General features: G+C 44.9%; 1 protein-coding gene across 1 annotated transcript; it reads right to left on the bottom strand.

The window, feature by feature from the left end:
• Nucleotides 1-3,050: 3,050 nt before the first annotated feature.
• LACBIDRAFT_328613 (uncharacterized protein) lies at nt 3,051-4,933 on the bottom strand (the record flags this gene model as incomplete). Its single annotated transcript, XM_001882505.1, has 2 exons — nt 3,051-4,771; nt 4,900-4,933. The coding sequence occupies 2 exons, from the start codon at nt 4,931-4,933 to the stop codon at nt 3,051-3,053; spliced, it is 1,755 nt and encodes a 584-aa protein (XP_001882540.1).
• Between the last annotated feature and the right edge of the window lie 16,357 nt (nt 4,934-21,290).

Below are 21,290 nucleotides of genomic sequence, written 5' to 3'. Positions count from 1 at the left end.
AAGGTATCGAAAATTACTGACCGAATATGTGTGCAACTTACCAAATCAAGCTCCAAGGGTGCTCTGGTAGTGTTGCAGACCATGTGAATGGATTTTATTAGAGAAGATCACAAAAAAATTTAAGGCCTCTGACAGATGCCCCCTCCCCCAACCCTATATCCGGGATCCACGTTCCGCCACCCCCTTGACAAGCATTGTCTTGTGAAAGACAAACCGTGGGCCATGAGATTGTTTTATTCAGAGGTGACAGGACTGTGACAAATCTCTTGCGTCTCAACGTTCTGGACAACTAATCGATGACAAAGAACTCGCTCTGTGGGTAAACGGTAGCTCAAACCTATGTGCTCCATGCCCTCAGATGAAGGTGATGCCCTTTCCTACCCCGATCTGATGACGTGACAATCTCATTCTGCTGCTCAGTGCCAGAACCACTCAGCTAGTTGTCGCTCCATTCCTCTCCGTTGTCTGATTTGAGGCATGGAGGACAATATGTAGCTCCCATTGACTCGTTGAATGATTCGTCTGCAAACACCGTTAAGCAAGCGAAACTCTCCACTCTCAACAAGTACTAACCTCACATTGCTCCATGGCAGGCTGGTGCAACATTCGGCAAAAACAACATTTTTTGTAATTGGATCGATTATACAGGTGAGCGTGACTGGATCTGCATAAAGTCATTTTCTGTCGCAGTGTTTCAACAATAAAGGTGCTACTTACAATCTTGGAGACCAGATAAGTGGCAATTTCGAGACTTGGCCATATGCAAACTTGCTGGTATGCTTTCGAAACTGCTGGCTCAAGCTCAACTTATATACTTTCTCCTTCAAAGTTCTCACCCCCTTGAAGTTCGGGTGTTTGAAGACTTTCTGTCATTCTAGAAGGTACGTATATATTTATCAATAGTGATTTCCGTTGAGTTTCTCATTCGACGGTGACAAAAGACTTCTAACAGTGGACATCAGCCACTCATTGGCCACTCATCATACATTTAGCAAGCACTGTATGCTAGCTAGAACACTAGAACACCAAACAGCTTGTCCAGGTGTACATATCCGCTCCTCTAGAAGCGTGTGGGTATAAAGAATAGCTTGGAAATATGCGGGTATGCACCCACAACAAGTTCTCACTTCAAGTTTCCCTTCCAATTGAACCCCAAGCTGGAAGGTAAAGCAACATGATCATTTACGCAAGATAGGTAAGTAGCACTACAGTATCACAAAGCCCCCCCGTGAGATTGGAGCATCGTCCGTGGTGGTGAGCTCCTTCAGCGCCGGTGCCGGCATCTCTTCCGCTCTTCGCGTTCCTCGTCCTGCCTTCTGTACCTAGTGTTTAAAGGTTCAGTTCAGTCCGGTTTTTTGCCCCGAAAACGCGCAACCGTGGACCGCAACCGGTCCAGGACCGACCCAGATATTGAGGGAACCGAACCGAACCACCTAGGACCGGTCTTTTGCAGTCCATGATACCGGTTCAGACCGATCCAGACCAGTTTTTTTGCGTATAATTTATTATACCAATATAAACCATTTGTATCTCAACCATTATTACTCTGAAAAATAAACGGGTTATATAAAATAGTAAAGCACATAAATACCCATCATTCTACCAATTTTCAAGAGATTTAATGAAGATTTGACATAGCTATGACTGAAACTGAATTACATCTCATAGAGACTCAGGTAAAGTATGGATTTGGTTATATCTTTCTCAATTCTTAACCGTTTTTGATGAAACAAAATCCCAATAAAAGGCAATAAACGTGGTTACAAGGCTATGTAACGCACGTGACCGTTTAACCGGTTGCAACCGATTAAAACCGGTCTTTGAACGGTTTTAAAAGATTTTCGAAATGAGGCAACCAGCAACCGGACCAACCCCAAATTGGGGCAGCTGCAACCGAAAAAAAGACCGGACCATGGTCTGGTTCAGTTCGGTCCACCGGTTTTTTGCGGTCCTATGGACTGAACCTTTAAACACTATCTGTACCCCTGGATCTTCTGCCCACTCTGACGACCCCTCTTTGTCCTCTTATAGTCTGATTCTCCGACATCATCAAGATCGACGGGATCCTCGTCCATGGAATCCTGCGCAGGATGCAGATCATCCGGAGTGACCAGTGGGGCCGTTGGTGGCTGAACTGCACCTCCCCAAGACATATGACTATTCCAAGGGACAGGGCTTCCCATAGGCAAATCCTCCGACACTCATTCGGCAGCTACCCACTGAGTGGGATCCGAGAGTCTGGCAGCTAGATCGGAAGATGCTGTGTTGCTCAACCTGACGGATAGACGTTCTGTCATCTGAGACATGAGGGTTGGCTGTGTGGGGGTGGGAGGTGGGGATCCAGAAGGCATTTGTCTTGTAGTCAAAATTCTGGAAGCTAATGGCTCTGTAGGCCATTCAAGGGCGAAAGACAATGGCACGGTCATTGAAGGCAATGCCGCAGCCACTGGCCATGGTAACAGAGCACTAGGGGTTGCCTCCAACGATGGCATAGGGAAGGGTAGTACAGTCGTATTTCCCTGTAAAAGGACAGGGCTGAAGGTATTGCCTGATGGTGACCACATGAAGGCAACGTTTGCGCCAAAGGGCAGCGGGGTGTTATGCGGTAATCCTACGAAGGCAGGTCCACTGGGTAATACGGGCAATGGAGGGATCTGCATGGTTGTATTTGAGTCCACATTCGGAACAGCAGCAGAGTCGAGTTTATTCTGATTTTCCCAGGGGCCCATCGGGATTGAGTTATGTGAGTGACAGAGAGGGCAGGGTTCTGGGGACCTAGATCGACGGTAAGGGGCACATTCATGATAGCGAGGAGAAGGAGTCCGCTGATATCGTCTTCTAGAATATTTGGGATGCACAGGTGATCGTCGTCGCAGAAGGGGTGAAGATCTTCTGTTGATGTGATAGCGGTCTGCTGAGGGAGATCATCGCTGGACGTCCCGAGACTTGTGACGTTCCTTGATGTCCCTACCCAGGGAGGATGAACTGGTCATGGGTTCTGGAATCGAGGAAGGCTTTTGCTCTTCGGTAACCGCCGCGGGGTCTGGCCATCAGAGGGAAGAACGAGCAAGGGCTCCGACATAGTCTTCATAATCTGCGTAGGTGACCAGTAATTCCCTGTCATTTTCTCTTCTGTGATGCATGTAGGTCCTCATTTGACGTGCTTGATCCACCAACTCCATTTCGAACCAAAAGCTCTGATTGTGGCCAGAGTTGGCTCTGAAAATCTGCCTGACCGTAAGATGAAGACGAGCAGCGATTGATGTTATCAGACTTTGGGTGGTCGAGAATCCTTCCGAGGAAGGTAGCCCATATAACATCAGAAATGCGGAAGCGAACTCGAGAGGGTCCGTTACGGGAGCCTCTTCCATCCTGATCTCCGAATCCACAGTGAAGGTGAGAGGTGGGATCTGCGGACCCATAGCTTCGTGAATAGAATCTTCATCCCCCAACGAGATCTCATCTTCATTCTGCGTACAATTCGTTACTGGGACAGGCAAGGGAGGGGGAATTCGAGTGGGCTCAGACAAGTTGACTCTCAGTTCTACGGTCGTGCCTAAGGCAGCAGGCTCTGTTCTGACAGATGGAGTGACAGGAGGTGATTCGACGATTTGGGCTGGAAGTGGAGCTCTAGCTTCGACAACCTGAGCAGCGGGTGTAGGAATTGCGCTCTCAGAGGTTACCTTTGAGGACGTTGCTTTATTTTGAACTGATTGTCTTAAGAAGTCCAGGTCGGGATAGTAGCTGTCGTCGCTGTCACTGTCATTGTCAGGTGGAGGTCGTGGGGTTTCATTCAAACGTGGGAGATCTTCTGGCCTGGGAACGGGAGCTACCTTGCCTACATCAGATGATTGTGGCTCCTGAGTTTTGTAGATCCAGAAGGGCTGTGAATGTTGAGTCTTGGTCATGTCCTTATATATTCCTTTTGGACAGGGTATACCAAAGACGTCCGGATTTGATACGCATCCTTCTGGCGCTCGAGGCGGGTGAAGAAAGAAGAGGTGTCGATGTTTGTCTCTGTCATACATGGAATGAGAACGGTGGTTGGGAGCAAACTTGGCGCCCACTTTGCAGAAGGTCCCTTCAGGCTGGTGATTTTCTACCCATTTGATCCACTTTTTCTGTTCATGCGGAGGAGCACCTGGTCGGCTAGGAGTGGCTCTCTTGACTGGTGGCGGTTTGATCCAGGGAACCTGGTCTTTGGCGATGATTACGGTTTCTGGAGGAGGGGGTCCATAGTCGATGGTCTGAGACTTCGGCTGTTCCTTGACAGGAGACTTATCCTTTGATGCTTGAATTCCAGACCATGCCCATCCAGAGGACTGAGTCCTTGGAGGCTCCTTGGCCGGGGATTTGTTCTTCTGAACAGGGGGTTCAGACCATACCCAACCCGGATTATGGAAGGAAGATGTGTCGCGTAACGATAGGTCACCTCGAGACAGGGCTAGAGAATTGTAGTCATTGACACCCCAATGTAACGGCGCTGCACTGGAACCTGCTGCGAAGTCTATCATAGTTTCTGGAGCTGCAAGTTGAGCGCGCTCCAAGGGCATGATTTCCCTTACTATGAAGCATGGGATGCCTTCCTTCAAATACCACCTCGCTTGGCGTTCTTCCATCCCGTTTAGCCAGACACCCAGATAGTGATCGTCTGCCATTCGGGTACGGGCGTTAGCATCAGGCATCCAAAAGGGGGAAGCTTGTAGCCAGGAGACATAATTGATGAAGGCACATTTATCTTTCAGACCTCGTTGAGCTTCGGTGACCCAATCTACAGCTAGCGGGAATCATCTAATTTGTTTCAGAGAGTTCAGGTTCTCTGAGGAAGGGTTGAGAGGTCGTATGGCAGAGCTCCATAATGCTCAGTGCGACGGCTCCAGGAAATGATGATCAACGTACTCCTTGTGAAGTGCTTCCATTCTCCTTTCCACATCTTGATTCAAATGGATGAGTTTGTCGACATAGGAAGGGTGGATGCAGCCAGTATCAAAAGCGGGGGATGGATCGCTCTTCCAGCAATTCGTCACAAGTTCGTATTCTGGGAAATCACGTGGAGTCTCCGCAGCAGGCGACAGGATAAGGGCCCTCCATTCCTTCCCAGGGAACCAGAGTTGAGTGTTCCTGGTAGGATCAAATGGTCCCATGTGACCGTCGTAATGGCGATGTTGTTCCTTGAAATGCCCCAGTCTGAGGTTCAAGTTAGTCAGTCAGGATCCAGGGCAGAAAGGATTCTGGAAGGAGTTAGGTTTGAATTATGTTCTGAAGTGCTCCCATTGTGAAGATATGAGGTAAAAGATTTTCAAAAGTGTTGCTTCTTTTTTGTGTTTTTTTTTTTTGCATTTTTCTCCATGAAAACAAAACCAAACAACATGATTTCAGTATATTTGGAAAGCTATAAAAAAAAAAGGGCTACAATTATTGTATTGTGGGAAAAATGACCAAAAAAGGAAGATGCATGCCCTAGAAAAGAAATTGACACTGATAGACTATAATAGTCAGATATAGACTACCATAACTACCAAAAAGTCAGACATAGACTACAAAGTTTAATAATAGCCAGACTTAGACTACAAGGTTTACTGATAGACTACAAAAGTCAGACTTAGACTACAAAGTTTACTGATACACTACAAAAGTTGGATATAGACTACAAAGTTTACTGATACACTACAAATAACTACAAATGTCAGACATAGACTACAATGTTTACTGATACACAAAAGACTACAAAAGTCAGACTTAGACTACAAATTTTGCTGATAGACTACAAAAGACCACAAAAGTCGGACTTAGATTACACAGTTTACTGATAGACTACAAAAGACCACAAAAGTCGGACTTAGACTACACAGTTTACTGATAGACTACAAAGTATACTGATAAACTACAAAAGACTACAAAAGTCGGACTTAGACTACAAGGTTTACTGATAGACTACAAAAGACCACAAAAGTCAAAAACTTGTACTTAGACTACAAAAGTTTGTAGTGTGCGCTTTTTCATTAGAAAAGTTTGTAGTGTCCGCTTTTTGGGACTACAAAAGTTTGTAGTTGACATGTAGTTTATGGTGTTCTTGGCTCTGTCCAGATTATGGGGGTGAGGTTGAAGGGTTGACATGATCTTACTTACATATTACCAATGCTGCTGCATTAGTTTTTGACATTATGCACAAGTTGTCTTCACATTAGGAAAGGCTATCCTATGCCTTCATAATGGCACCTACTGTCCTATCTCAAAATATAATTATTATAAGTTCATGTGGAGATATGGCTGAAGGAATACCATGACTTTACATATTGCTATTGCCACATCATCACTTTTTCACATCATGTTCAAGATGGGTGTCAAGCCAGAGGAGGCCATTCATGTTGATATCTACTGTTCTGTCTCAATACATGGTCAACTTACAACATGACCTAACTTAAGGACACCTCCAAGGATGAATCAGCCCATCATTCTATAGCCCTCAAAGAGCTGATATCAAAGTTTGGGACAGGCCAGTAGCTATCAATGTGACAGCAGACAGAGCAGTAACTATCAATGTGAAAGCAGAGAATAGCCTGTCCTGATGTGAAAGCCAACTTGGCCATGATGTCAAAAAGTGGTGATGTGGCAATAGCAATATGTAAAGTCATGGTATTCCTTCAGCCATATCTCCACATGAACTTATAATAATTATATTTTGAGATAGGACAGTAGGTGCCATTATGAAGGCATAGGATAGCCTTTCCTAATGTGAAGACAACTTGTGCATAATGTCAAAAACTAATGCAGCAGCATTGGTAATATGTAAGTAAGATCATGTCAACCCTTCAACCTCACCCCCATAATCTGGACAGAGCCAAGAACACCATAAACTACATGTCAACTACAAACTTTTGTAGTCCCAAAAAGCGGACACTACAAACTTTTCTAATGAAAAAGCGCACACTACAAACTTTTGTAGTCTCAAAAAGCAGACACTACTAACTTTGTAGTCTAAGTACAAGTTTTTGACTTTTGTGGTCTTTTGTAGTCTATCAGTAAACCTTGTAGTCTAAGTCCGACTTTTGTAGTCTTTTGTAGTTTATCAGTATACTTTGTAGTCTATCAGTAAACTGTGTAGTCTAAGTCCGACTTTTGTGGTCTTTTGTAGTCTATCAGTAAACTGTGTAATCTAAGTCCGACTTTTGTGGTCTTTTGTAGTCTATCAGCAAAATTTGTAGTCTAAGTCTGACTTTTGTAGTCTTTTGTGTATCAGTAAACATTGTAGTCTATGTCTGACATTTGTAGTTATTTGTAGTGTATCAGTAAACTTTGTAGTCTAAGTCTGACTTTTGTAGTCTATCAGTAAACCTTGTAGTCTAAGTCTGGCTATTAGTAAACTTTGTAGTCTATGTCTGACTTTTTGGTAGTTATGGTAGTCTATATCTGACTATTATAGTCTATCAGTGTCAATTTCTTTTCTAGGGCATGCATCTTCCTTTTTTGGTCATTTTTCCCACGATACAATAATTGTAGCCCTTTTTTTTTATAGCTTTCCAAATATACTGAAATCATGTTGTTTGGTTTTGTTTTCATGGAGAAAAATGCAAAAAAAAAAACACAAAAAAGAAGCAACACTTTTGAAAATCTTTTACCTCATATCTTCACAATGGGAGCACTTCAGAACATAATTCAAACAGATTCGGGAAGCTATAGTGTAGGGCTACAACTTTCATTTTGACCATTTTTGGTAATTGGTCATGTGACCATCATCCCAACATCCCATTATATGGACCCTGATAGGTAAAAACATTCTCCTCTTGGTTTTCTTCACTTTTGGTCAAACCAGGTGATGTTTCCTCTTTGGGATGGACCCTGAAATGGACCCTGAAGGCAGTGCCTGACATTCTGAGGGGGCAATGATAAATGCAGTAGGGTAGGTATGAAATAGCCCAGGCAGGGATATGAGATTGCAAAGGCAAGGATATGAAATTGCCCAAGGTAGGGAATGAAATAGATATGAAATTGCCCAGGCAGGGATATGAAATTATGCAGGAAGGGATATGAAATTGCCTAAGGCAAGAAATGAAATGAATATGAAGTAGCCCAGGCAGGGATATGAGATTGCCCAGGCAAGGATATGAAATTACCCAGGCAGGGATATGAAATCACCCAGGCAGGGATATGAAATTGCCTAAGGCAAGAAATGAAATGAATATGAAGTAGCCCAGGCAGGGATATGAGATTGCTCAGGCAAGGATATGAGATTGCCCAGGCAGGGATATGAGACTGCCCAGGCAGGGATATGAAATTGTCCAGGCAGGGATATGAAATGAATATGAAGTAGCCCAGGCAAGGATATGAAAAGGCAATGAAATAAGGCTGGGTAGGCAATGAAATTAAAAGTCAGGCAAGAATGAAATAGCAATGAAACAATGCTGGGTAGACAATGAAATGGAAGGCCAGGCAGTAATGAAATTGCAATGAAGTAGTATTGAAATATGTCTCAGGACAGTTATGAAATAGTCATGAGAAGCACTGGTAAAGAAATGAAATACATTTCATAAGTTTTGCCTACTCTTCTCATTTCATAAATTCATTAGGCAGTGTGGATGTCGGTGTGCAGGCAATTGCCTGTATTTTATCATAAAAGTGGTAGCTACCACTCCCCAGCCATAATATGCGGCTCAAGTGCAATCACGCTTGAAAGCAGCAGGACACTTCTGATGAGAGCTCTGTGGGGACTTGAGGAAGAAAGGTTCAAAACACTATGTACTAAAGAGAAATCGGAGTATCAAAGTTTTTTGATCGAACTGTACAGAATTATTAATGACCCTAACCAGAATTTAGGGTTCGGAGGGTAATATTTGGAGGGTCGTCCAAGGAGCATCAAATAGATAGGCCTTGGGAATCGAGATATTCTCTCTTGAGCAAGGGGGAATTTCGTAAGTCGTACTCCGATACCCAAGAATTGTCCACAGGTCCATATCCTTTCCATCGGACTAGGAACATTCTGCAGTTAGCTTTCCTTTTGCTGACTAAACGGTGACCCAGGATCGCTTTGACCTCGTATTCTTCTGAAGCTCGAAGATCACGTGTTGAGGGTAATTCGGATCGTTCGCCAAATTGTTCAGGCGAGGGTACATATTTCTTTAGATGTTCTAAGTTGAACACGGGGTGCATAGAGTAAGTATCTGGTAGTCGTAGTTGGTATACCACAGGGTTGATTTTTTCGACAACTTCAAAGGGTCCAATCATCCTTTGGATAAGCTTCTTCCCGGTGCCTTCGACGTCTACCAATTCGAGAGAATGTGGATTCACAAGGGCGTAATCTCCGACATTCAACTCCTGCACCAGACGTCTTTTCTTGTCATACGCCTTCGCTTGTCTATCTTGGGCTAAAGCGATAGCATCCTTGGCAGAGTTATGGTGTATCTCTAGAGCTTCAACAAAGTCTTCGGCTGTTTGACTAGGCAGGAAGGGGCGGTGAGCAGGGTTGATTTCCGGCACTATCGCACTCACTGAGGTCCTTGGATTGTAGCCCATAAGTAAGAAGTTAGGGGAGTACTTCATCGACGAATGCACGCTGCTGTTGTAGGAATAGGCTAGAACACTAAGCCAATTTGACCAGTTCTCCTTGTCTGTGGAGACGTAAGCGCGAAGCATTTGTTTGATAGTGGCATTAAGGACTTCAGTTTGTCCATCGGTTTGGGGGTGATGCACAGAAGACAACGCCATGACACTCCCATAGTTAGAGACTACCGACCTCCAAAAGATAGTAGCCCATTGCCTGTCTCGGTTTGATATTATAACTTCAGGCAATCCATAAACGTTAACTACTCTTTCCACAAAGAGTTTGGCGAACCCTTCCTGGGTTAAAGTGGTATGAGTGGGGATTATGATGGCGAACTTGGTAAGCTTGTCCACTATTACTAGTATAGCGGTGAACTTCTGTTCTCTGGATGGAGGGAGCCCAGTAATCATGTCCATAGTAACAGTAGAAAAGGGCCTTGATGGAATATGCGTGGGCCTTAGCGCGCCCATCTTGGCACGATGGTCTGTTTTGATTTTCTGACAAACGTCGCAAGAAGTAGCATAGATTTCGGCATCCTTGCTCATGGTCGGCATGTAGAATAGTTCTTGAAGTTGCGCTAAGAAGTGGCGGGGTCCAGCATGGGCACTCTCATAAGGAGATTCATGTATCCACCTTAACACGTAGTTGATCTTTGCACTAGGTACACAAAGTCATGTTCTCCAACCTGCATTGATAAAGTAAAGTAGACTGTCTTGACCTCTCTGAAAGTGGCTAGCAGAGATTATTGTTTGTTCATTAGGTTGTTTTTGGATATACCGGGGGGCGAAGAATTTGTCCCTTTCGTAACCTTCTGCAAATTCCTTGCAAATGATTGGGTCTACCGCTATGAGCAACTGCGTTCGACTCATCCATTCTTCATTTGGTGGTAATTCTGAGGGCTTAGTTCCTGCTGGGTAGGTCCAATGGTCGGATTTGGGGAAGGGCAAGACTTCACCTTGCTCGCCGGAGTCAACAGGTGAGGTCTCTTCGTCTATCACAGAGTCAGACTCATTTTGATCATCACTGGTTGGTTTAGTGATAGTTTCCAGTACTTTACCCTCCCCCATGAGTTCCGGCGGACTCCCATAGAATGTCGGAATTCCATCCGGAGTCCGCCGGAATGGTAGGAATCTCAAATTCCAGTGGATTCTGCCGGATTCTGAATGGAATTCCAATGGATTCCGCTGGATTCTGAATGGAGTTCCAATGGATTCCACCGGAATCTGAATGGAATTCCAGAAGACTGATTAGTGCTGATCAGAACTGAGGTAGAGGTCAGGTGACTTGAGCTGTATTTTTTGAAGTCAGAAATTCAAACCTCCCTATAAAATTCACAAGTGATTTAGATCAAATAATGATGTATTTCAATTACAATACAAAATATATTTAACTACATACAGTGTATACTAGAGAGGGAGGGGATGGGCAAGGAAGGGGCAGGAAATGAGGAGGGAAGGGGGAAAGGAAAAGGGAAAAGGAAAGGGGAGGGAATAGGAAAGGGGAGGGAATAGGAAAGGGGAGGGAATAGGAAAGGGGAGGGAATAGGAAAGGGGAGGGAATAGGAAAGGGGAGGGAATAGGAAAGGGGAGGGAATAGGAAAGGGGAGGGAATAGGAAAGGGGAGGGAATAGGAAAGGGGAGGGAATAGGAAAGGGGAGGGAATAGGAAAGGGGAGGGAATAGGAAGGAGGAGGGAATAGGAAGGGGGGAGGGAAAAGGAAGGGGGCTCGTCGTCGTCCGTTGACGTGCGGCCGTCTCGTTGTCGCTGACGTGTCGTCGTCCTCATCCGTCGTCGTCGTCGTCCGTTGATGTGTCGTCGTCGTCGTCGTCCGTTGACGTGTCGTCGTCGTCGTCGTCGTCGTCGTCGTGTGTTGACGTGACGCGTCGTCGTCGTCCGTCGTCGTGTGGCCGGCCTCGTCGTCGCTGACGTGTCGTCGTCCGTCGTCGTCGTCGTGTCGTCGTGTCGTCGTCCATCGTCGTCGTCGTTGTCCGCTGGCGTGGGCGTGATGCGAGGTGACCGCGCTGGTCGCGGTGACGGTGGTGGTGGTTGTGGTTATGGTTGTGGTTGTGGTTGTGGTTGACAGCAAAACGGAGATGCTGATGGTGACGCCGGCAAACGCCGTGACTCGTTTAGGAAGGTGGGCGTGAGGGTGGCTTGTATAGAATAAATGTTTGTAGAATTTTAACGGCCGTATGGTGTAGTGGAAATGTTGCTGCTTGGACTTCACGTGACGTTTCCCGAGGCTAGAGTTCAATCCTTGTGCATCCACTTCTTTTTTTATATATTATAATAACAACAACAAATATTGGAATCCATTGGAATCTCTCGGAATCTGTTGGAATTTGACTGGAATATACTTTCCATTGGAATTCCATGGAATCTGGTTGGAATTCCAATGGATTCCAATGGAAACTGTTCCGGGACGCTCCCGGATTCCGACCATTTCCACCGGATTCCGTCGGATTCCATTGGAATTTCTGTGGAATTGGGAACCAGAATGGCTGAGGCTCCAGCCAACTAGTTTCCATTGGAATTCCATGATTCCGCCGGAACTCATGGGGGATGGTAAAGACCTCATAGTTTTGCGCCTTTCTTCGGCAGTGGTTTGTCGTCTTGTCCGGACCGCAGATGCGTGTTTGTCAATTACGTCTTCCCACCACATAACACTGAATGCTGCCTTAGGAGCAGCTGCACGGAATATTCGGTCTTCAGCTTTTTGAGTGATATTACGTTTGACAGGATCCTGTTCTATAGGTGTAATGTCGTCGCTAAGCGGAGAATCGTGTGGTGGAATTTGTATCAAGCGGGATAAGGGATTGATGTTAGAATGTATTCGGCCGGCTCAATGCACTATTTTGAGTCCAGGGTAGGCAGCGAATACCGCCCCCCAGGCAGCTAGATGACAATTGGCATTCTCATAGACTCACACCCATACTAAGTAATTTCTTCTCCTTCAATGAAAGGTTGAAACTTGACAAGTGCTTCCTTGGCGGCGAGCACTTCCTGTTCAGTAGCACTATAATTCCGTTCAGCAGATTTAAAGGTTCTGCTCCAATAGGTGATAACTCTTTCCACATGGACAACAGTTTCATCCAACATGGCTCCCCACTCGTCTGGATGTTTGACTTCATGTGTTTCTTTATGTAGTCTCGTTATTAACTGAGGTACTTCCTTTCCAGCTTCCCAGGCCACTTCGAGCCTAGCATAACAGGGAGTTCCTTTCAAATCTTTTACCACGATAGTCTGTACTTAGTGTTTAAAGGTTCAGTTCAGTCCGGTTTTTTGCCCCGAAAACGCGCAACCGTGGACCGCAACCGGTCCAGGACCGACCCAGATATTGAGGGAACCGAACCGAACCACCTAGGACCGGTCTTTTGCGGTCCATGATACCGGTTCAGACCGATCCAGACCGGTTTTTTTGCGTATAATTTATTATACCAATATAAACCATTTGTATCTCAACCATTATTACTCTGAAAAATAAACGGGTTATATAAAATAGTAAAGCATATAAATACCCGTCATTCTATCAATTTTCAAGAGATTTAATGAACATTTGACATAGCTATGACTGAAACTGAATTACATCTCCTAGAGACTCTGGTAAAATATGGATTTGGTTATATCTTTCTCAATTCTTAACCGTTTTTGATGAAACAAAATCCCAATAAAAGGCAATAAATGTGGTTACAAGGCTATGTAACGCACGTGACCGTTTAACCGGTTGCAACCGATTAAAACCGGTCTTTGAACGGTTTTAAAAGATTTTCGAAATGAGGCAACCGGCAACCGGACCAACCCCAAATTGGGGCAACTGCAACTGAAAAAAAGACTGGACCATGGTCCAGTTCAGTTCGGTCCACCGGTTTTTTGTGGTCCTATGGACTGAACCTTTAAACACTATCTGTACTTGTTGCAGACTGGCGCCCAGGGCTGTGTCCGAGGCATCAGTATAAAGTCTATAGGCTTTATTCGCTATAGGATGCCCTAGTACAGGAGCATTTGCTAGGGCTTCCTTGGCTTGTTCGTAAGCAGTCTCTTGTTCCATGAGCCAATGCCATTTAACTCCTTTCTTAAGGAGGTCAAATAACGGCACTGCAATCATGGAATAGAAGGAGATATAGGCAGAAAAGTAGACGACCATTCCTAAAAACTCTGAAGATTGGACACTGAAGTTGGTCTAGCAAGTTCCATTATTGCTTGAACTTTCTCTTTGTGGGTAAATAATCCTAACCGGGAGACCTTCTGTCCTAATAGAAGTATAGAGGAGTAGCCAACAAAACATTTCACTGGGGATAAGGTGATTCCGGAGGCGGCTATAGCTCCAAGGATGCGGTCTAAATGGACAACATGATCTTCCCAGTTTTTTGAGTAAATCACTATGTCATCGATATAGACCAGAGCGAAAAGCCATAGGAACGGGGCCAACACGCCTTGCATGATCCTTTGGAAAATGGACGGTCCATTCCTCAGGCCAAAAGGCATCCTCCTGAATTGCCATAGTCCTAAGTGGCAATGGAAAGCTGTCATCTCCTTATCGTCGTCGGCCATTTCTAATTGTGTGAATCTGGCGAGGGCATCAAATGATGATAAGACTTGAGCTCCAGACAAGGCTTGTATGATTTCTGATTGGCGGGGAATTGGGAATTCATCCGGTATCGTTTTAGCATTGAGCTTACGATAATCGATTACTAGCCGTGGTTTACCGTTTCGGTAGACGACGAGGGCAGGGAAGCCCCATGGACTGACCGATGGTTCGATAACTCCCATTTCGAACCAGGTTTTCATTTGTTGGTCTATAACTTCTCTTTTCGCTGGAGAGGTACCATACATGGGTTCCGAAATTGGCAAGGTATCTGGCTGCAGCGGGATCCAGACTCACACTTCCACATGCCCTAGTCGACCATTTACACCGAAGGCTGCTGCATTTCTGCACAAAACTTCAGACAGTCGTTCCTGATACTCTTCCGGAATGTCAGGACCGAGATTGACTAGTTTTTCCACGTCTCCTTCTAAGGGATCTTTGGGCACAGCGGTGGTTTTGGGTCCCCACATATTGTCATTCTCGAAACGGTCATCATGACCAGGGGTATCTGCAAAGGGATTCTCCGCAGTTGCTAAGTCTTGAGCTTTCAAGGTTCCCATTATAGTCTTCTTCAGTGCTTCAGCAGAAGCTGCCATCCTAGAGAGATGTTCATAGTCCTTGGGTTTATCTAACGAAAGTTCAGGATCAATCAGATATCCCACCACTTCTCCAGCTCTAACATAGCGAGGATGCGGGCTGGTATTGGCAATGGGTAGGTAGGGACAGGAAGCCGTTATCCAAGTAGTGGGTGCTGCCATAATGTTTTGATCATCAGTTCCAATAATGATCTTTTCCACTATCCAATCCTCACGCCCTTCAAAGGCGGCGTCTACAGCAATGTTACGAACATGGTAAGGTTGGATGAGTGTGTCCTCGGAAGCAGTTACTTCCGTCAATTTCCTTGCATTACTTTTCGGTTTAACGCGGGCTACAGCCTTCCTTCAAACGAAAGACTGAGTAGTATGCACTACTCTTAGCTCGAATCCCAAGTCTACATTGTGAGCGGAGGCAGCGGGTAACACGCACCCTGATTTCCCAACCATGACTTCACAGAGACACGTGGCGTGTCTAATAACACTCAATTCGTACGTGGTCTGAAAGTCTTCTCCTAGCAGAAGAGGAACATTCATGTTCCTTACAACGTAGGCTTCAAGTTCAAAGCTAACGATCGATTCATCTTGAGCTACAATGAAGAGTTCGGTCTTGATGTACCCCAGGACTTTGGCTCCTCCCGTAAGGTGGTATAGTTTCATTCTCATGCCTTCCCATAGGTGGGGGGAGTTCGTCAAGGACTTCCAGAATTCTTCTGAGATGAGGGTGATGTCGGCTCCTGAATCTAATTGAGCTTTGATGCATTCCGAGTCTAGGTCGCCTATCTTGGCTCACATGTGCAGGGCCTTTGTTCCTAACGATCCCATTCCTTCGGGCAGAGATCGTCCTTTGATGGCTGGGAAGACTTTCCCTGGTTCATAGATTTGAGTAGTAGTCTTTACGGAGGCTCGCTGAGGTATTACTGACTTTCGTGTAATGTCTTTTAATTTGCCGTTAGATTTTCGCTCATTGCGATTAGTGTTTAAAGGTTCAGTTCAGTCCGGTTTTTTGCCCCGAAAACGCGCAACTGTGGACCGCAACCGGTCCAGGACCGACCCAGATATTGAGGGAACCGAACCGAACCATCTAGGACCGGTCTTTTGCGGTCCATGATACCGGTTCAGACCGATCCAGACCGGTTTTTTTGTGTATAAGTTATTATACCAATATAAACCATTTATATCTCAACTATTATTACTCTGAAAAATAAACGGCTTATATAAAATAGTAAAGCATGTAAATACCCGTCATTCTACCAATTTTCAAGAGATTTAATGAAGATTTGACATAGCTATGACTGAAACTGAATTACATCTCCTAGAGACTTGGGTAAAATATGGATTTGGTTATATCTTTCTCAATTCTTAACTGTTTTTGATGAAACAAAAACCCAATAAAAGGCAATAAATGTGGTTACAAGGCTATGTAACGCACGTGACCGTTTAACCGGTTGCAACCAATTAAAACCGGTCTTTGAACAGTTTAAAAGATTTTCGAAATGAGGCAACCGGCAACCGGACCAACCCCAAATTGGGGCAACTGCAACCGAAAAAAAGACCGGACCATGGTCCGGTTCAGTTCGGTCCACCGGTTTTTTGTGGTCCTATGGACTGAACCTTTAAACACTAGTTGCGATGCATTGGGTATACTTTATGGAGTTTGGCATCAGGTAGTTTATTACTCAGGTGCGTCTCCTTGTGCATAACTGCTGCGAGCGCTTTGCGCTTGGTAGCAGTGAGTGCTTCCTTTCGTCCTCCTTCAGAGTGGTGAATGTCTAAGGCGAATTGTCTGAGCATGTTTTCACTCTCATAAGCGGAAAGGATGGTCTTAGTTTCAGCCAACATAACTAGGTATAGTCTATCTGCTTCCTGCTCTTCCTCTGGATCCCAATCTACATGAATTTGATGCGGATTCTGGAGAACGTTCCATTTCCCATAATGAGGACAATCTCTATGGAAGTGCTTGGGGCTCGTGCATATGTAACAATCACTGTGAGGTTCCTTCGAACTGACTTTAGAGTCGTCCTGTTCAAAGGATACCCCATTCCTCGTCTTTCCATGAGGGAAATCTATCTTGGTAGCATCCTTCGGCCCGAGTTATTAACGAAATTCATGTTTTTATCTTCATCGTCCTCCTCATCACTGGAGCATTCTTCTAAGTTCACATCATGACTACTTGGATCCACCTCCACTGCGTGTGCAGCGTGTGGACGGTGGTTCCGATAGAACGGCGCTGGCTTGCGATTACGCTCAGCCTGCTGTCAGGAAGCCATCAGGCTATTGTTCATTTTCTTAGCCACTGATTGAGTGGCTAAGATGGAAGGGCAGAGAGTCTTGTTTAAGTAGTGGGTCCATTCCACTAGCTGGCGTTGGAGGATGCGAGCAACTGCTGTGGGTCCATCGATTTCATCTGGGTGCAAGAAGTGATGGTGTTGAATTTGGCGTTGTATGTATTCTAACGGGCTTTCCTGTTTGTGACTCTTATTCCTAAAGGTCATCTCGTCGAATTCAAAGGTCCGTTCGCGAACCCATTCTTCGTCCAAGAAGTGGGATTGGATACCGACCATCATGTTGTCCCAATTGATCGAGAAGTAGTCTCGATCAGGGGAGGGTAGAGTTTCCCACCAGCTTTTAGCGTAGGAGGTCCATTTGAACAGAGCTATTTGGGCTATACCTTCCTTCATCTTGGAACCCAGTCCGGCTAGAAATCCCATCGAACTTAGGTAGTCAATTGCGGTGTTGCTGGTGCCATTCCATTCGGGTAGAGCATTTGAATTCAACTTGTGGTTGATCTGCCACTCTTCTGGGGTTCGCCACCAGGGGGGAGGATCTTGGGGGGATGGATTATTGTTGTTTCCGCCTCCTCTGCCTCCGCCGCCTCCCTGCCTCCTCTCCTCCACTGCCTCCTCCGCCGCTTCCACCGCCGCCGCCTCCTCCTCCGTTGCCCCTAGGGGGAACGTACCAGGAGGCTGGCGGGTTAGGACCATTAGGATCTGGATTGGGCCTTCTTCCTTGGTCATTGTCATCACTGGGAGGGGGTGATCCTCCAGGGGGAGGACCATTGTTACGACCGACAGGGGTTCCTTGACGGTTCTCTTCGTTAATGTTCACTCCAGACGGTGGTTGAGTTCCTGTAGGGTTGCCCCTTTGCCTGAAGGTATAGCTAGTCCACACCTTAGGGCTGGGTATGCGCAAAGTAAACGCTGCGGGCGCCCTAAGGTTATTGTCATTAACATTGGAGACTACGGTCGCTGGACCGTTATTGGTGGTTGTAGTTTTCACCGAGGATGTTCCAACAGCAGACACCCCTATAGTTCCTAATCCTGGTAATCGAGTTACAGGGTGTCTCTTGGACAGAAGAACTGATATAGATCCAGGAACGGGTGGCTCGGTAGCGAATCTGACGCTCTGACCTTCACTTGCAGCGGGGTTTCGCGCAGATTCAGGTCCTGTGGTGTGGGTGGTGGATTCGCTGGAGGATACAGAATCACCCTTTACCGTCGGAAGAGAGTTACGATTCCGGTGGATGGAGAACTCCTTGGGGACAGGACGTTCTCTGTAAGCTCGATTGCGCAGATATGCAGTGATCTCTATCAGGTCTTGAGGCATTTTGCTGAAATACTCAGGCCTTGCGAGTAACTTTCCAACTTCCTTTCTAGCAGATTCACTGCCAAACATGGATCGTAGGGAAGGTCTAGTTGATTTGTAAGAACTAATGGACATGGGGTTTGAGTCCGACCTATACATCTTCGTGAGAGTGTTGATTTGTAGTACCAGATGCTTAGCAGCCACAGTGGTTCGGTGTTGCAGGATTCGGTACGTAGCCAGTAGTTCGGTTCTGCTCAGGTGAGAGGCTATGAGCCAAAGGAAGGCGAATTGTTGGTCGAGAACGAAGTGTTCTCGATCACGTTTATGGAAGAAATCTGCTAAGACTTGCAATACTTGGTCAATGGTCACAACTACCTGCAAAGCTTCCAAGAGTAAGGAATGTTTGGACTGGTGGCTACCACTTTTATGATTAATCTATGACAACTGTCCAAGAGCCAATGTGTATACTGCCACAGGTTTTATGAAAGGCATCTCATTAGGATTGCCCATCTATTTCATTCAATTTACCACTGGAATCTTTCATAAGATATTTCATTAAGCTCTTTGGCCCTTTCATTGCCATTTCATAGACTTTTCATTGGGATATTTCATTAGGCTCCTTCACTTTTTCATTACCATTTCTTAGAATTTTCATTAGGATATTTCATTAGACTCCTTCGCTTTTTCATTGCCATTTCTTAGAATTTTCATTAGGATATTTCATTAGGCTCCTTCACTTTTTCATTACCATTTCTTAGTGACCATTTTAGGAAATTGGTCATGTGATCACCCTCCCAACAACCCATGTGATACATATCATCATTATTATCTAGTTTTGGGAATGAAAGTGCCAGGGAGCCTAATGAGAAGTAATGAAATTGTCAAGGTGCTCAATGAAATATCCTAATGAAAGCACCAAGAAGCCTAATGAAATATTCTAATGAGAATTCCATGAAATGGTAATGAAAGAGTCAAGGAGCTGAATGAAATATCCCAATGAAAATTCTAAGAAAATCTAATGAAAGCGCCAAGGAGCCGAATGAAATATCCTACTGAAAACCATAAGAAATGGTAATAAAGGGCCATATACCTGAGGAAATATCCTTATGAGAAATGGTAATGAAAAAGCGAAGGAGCCTAATGAAATATCCTACTGAAAATTCTAAGAAATGGCAATGAAAAAGCGAAGGAGCCTAATGAAATATCCTAATGAAAATTCTAAGAAATGGTAATGAAAAAGCGAAGGAGCCTAATGAAATATCCCAATGAAAAGTCTATGAAATGGCAATGAAAGGGCCAAAGAGCTTAATGAAATATCTTATGAAAGATTCCAGTGATAAGTTGAATGAAATAGATGGGCAATCCTAATGAGATGCCTTTCATAAAACCTGTGGCAGTATACACATTGGCTCTTGGACAGTTGTCATAGATTAATCATAAATAGTGGTAGCCACTAGTGATGTTCGAGACTGTAGGTGATAGTTTGCCCTGTATGCTTTACTAAGTTGTCTTTACTGACTTCGTGTTCGGCGAATTTTCGGACTGTGGTGCCTAGATTGTCCCATCGACAATCCTTAGGGGTATTATAGACTAGCTCAATGGCGCATCTTAGTCGATTGCACTCAAGTTTTGTTTTCCCCGGGATTATACTGTCGATAGCACTGAGGTCCACTAGGACATCCTCGTCCTCGGATGGGTCGAACACACCGAACATTTCTTCCGATGACTTGACGATAGGCTCAGCCCATATTGGTAAATTTCTAACCCTGTCTATGTCCCAGAAAATGGTCTTGTACTCAGGTTCTTCGCCCTCTGTAGAAGACGCATGGTGCGCTCTTCTACCTTTGGTATGACTTGACATGGACATAAGTGCTTCGTCATCCACAGGCTCCCTTGCGGTCTTGTTTTGAAGATTCAATAACTCGTCTCAGAGGGCCAAGGCCAAGTCAGACGATGCTGCTTGCGACTGTTGGTTGAAGGCAGCAGGTTGATTCACACCTGAAGTCGAAGATCTTTGAGGCACCTTGCTTGAATTGTTCGCGCTCCTGGGAGCTGCGGGTTGTGTGCTTGCGTTCTTATTGACAACAGGTTGAGCACTCGCACTTCTGCTAGCAGCGGGCGGTCGTCTCACGCTTTGTGAAGCAGCAGGAATTGAGGAGGTTTCGGTTGGAGAGACTTTATTGGAGGAATGCGGCCCTGTGAGTATGGGCCCGGTCAATGGCATGGAGACTGGTGGCTACCACTTTTATCTATAACCTAGACTTAAGCCTAGAGAGTCATTTCTATAACTTAGACTTAAGCCTAGAGGCCATATCTATAATGCTTAGGATTTTTTGAAAGGCATTTCAAATGTAGGCCTGGGTATTTCATAGTGAATTTTCCATAGATACCCAGCACATTTTCTGTGAAATTTCAAATGCAGCCTGGATATTTCATTGCGATTTTTCAATAGATACCCTTGGTATTTCATTGTGATTTTTCAATAGATACCCTGGGCATTTCATTACAATTGTTCAAATGTATCCCACATGTCAGGGTCCATGCAATGGGCTTCCCTGGAGGGTGGTCACATGACCAATTACCAAAAATGGTCAAAAAAACGAAAGTTGTAGCCCTACACTGTAGCTTCCCGAATCTGTTTGAATTATGTTCTGAAGTGCTCCCGTTGTGGAGATATGAGGTAAAGGAATTTCAAAAGCATCGCGTTTTTTTTTTTTTTTTTTTTTGGGTTTTTCTCTATGAAAACAAAACCAAATAACATGATTTCAGTATATTCAGAAAGCTAAAAGAAAGGGCTACAATTATTGTATTGTGGGAAAAATGACCAAAAAGGAAGGTGCATCCCCTACATTAAGAATCAGATATAGACTACCAAGTTTACTGATAGCCTACAAAAAAGTCGGACTTAGACAACACAGTTTACTGATACACTATAAAAGACTACAAAAGTCGAAATTAGACTACAAAGATTACTAATACACTACAAAAGA

The sequence above is a fragment of the Laccaria bicolor genome, genomic scaffold (genome assembly GCF_000143565.1).
Source record: "Laccaria bicolor S238N-H82 LACBIscaffold_17 genomic scaffold, whole genome shotgun sequence".
NCBI lineage: Eukaryota > Fungi > Basidiomycota > Agaricomycetes > Agaricales > Hydnangiaceae > Laccaria > Laccaria bicolor.
The sequence above is the reverse complement of the archived record's forward strand: the minus strand, read 5'-3'. Positions and strand labels throughout refer to the sequence as shown.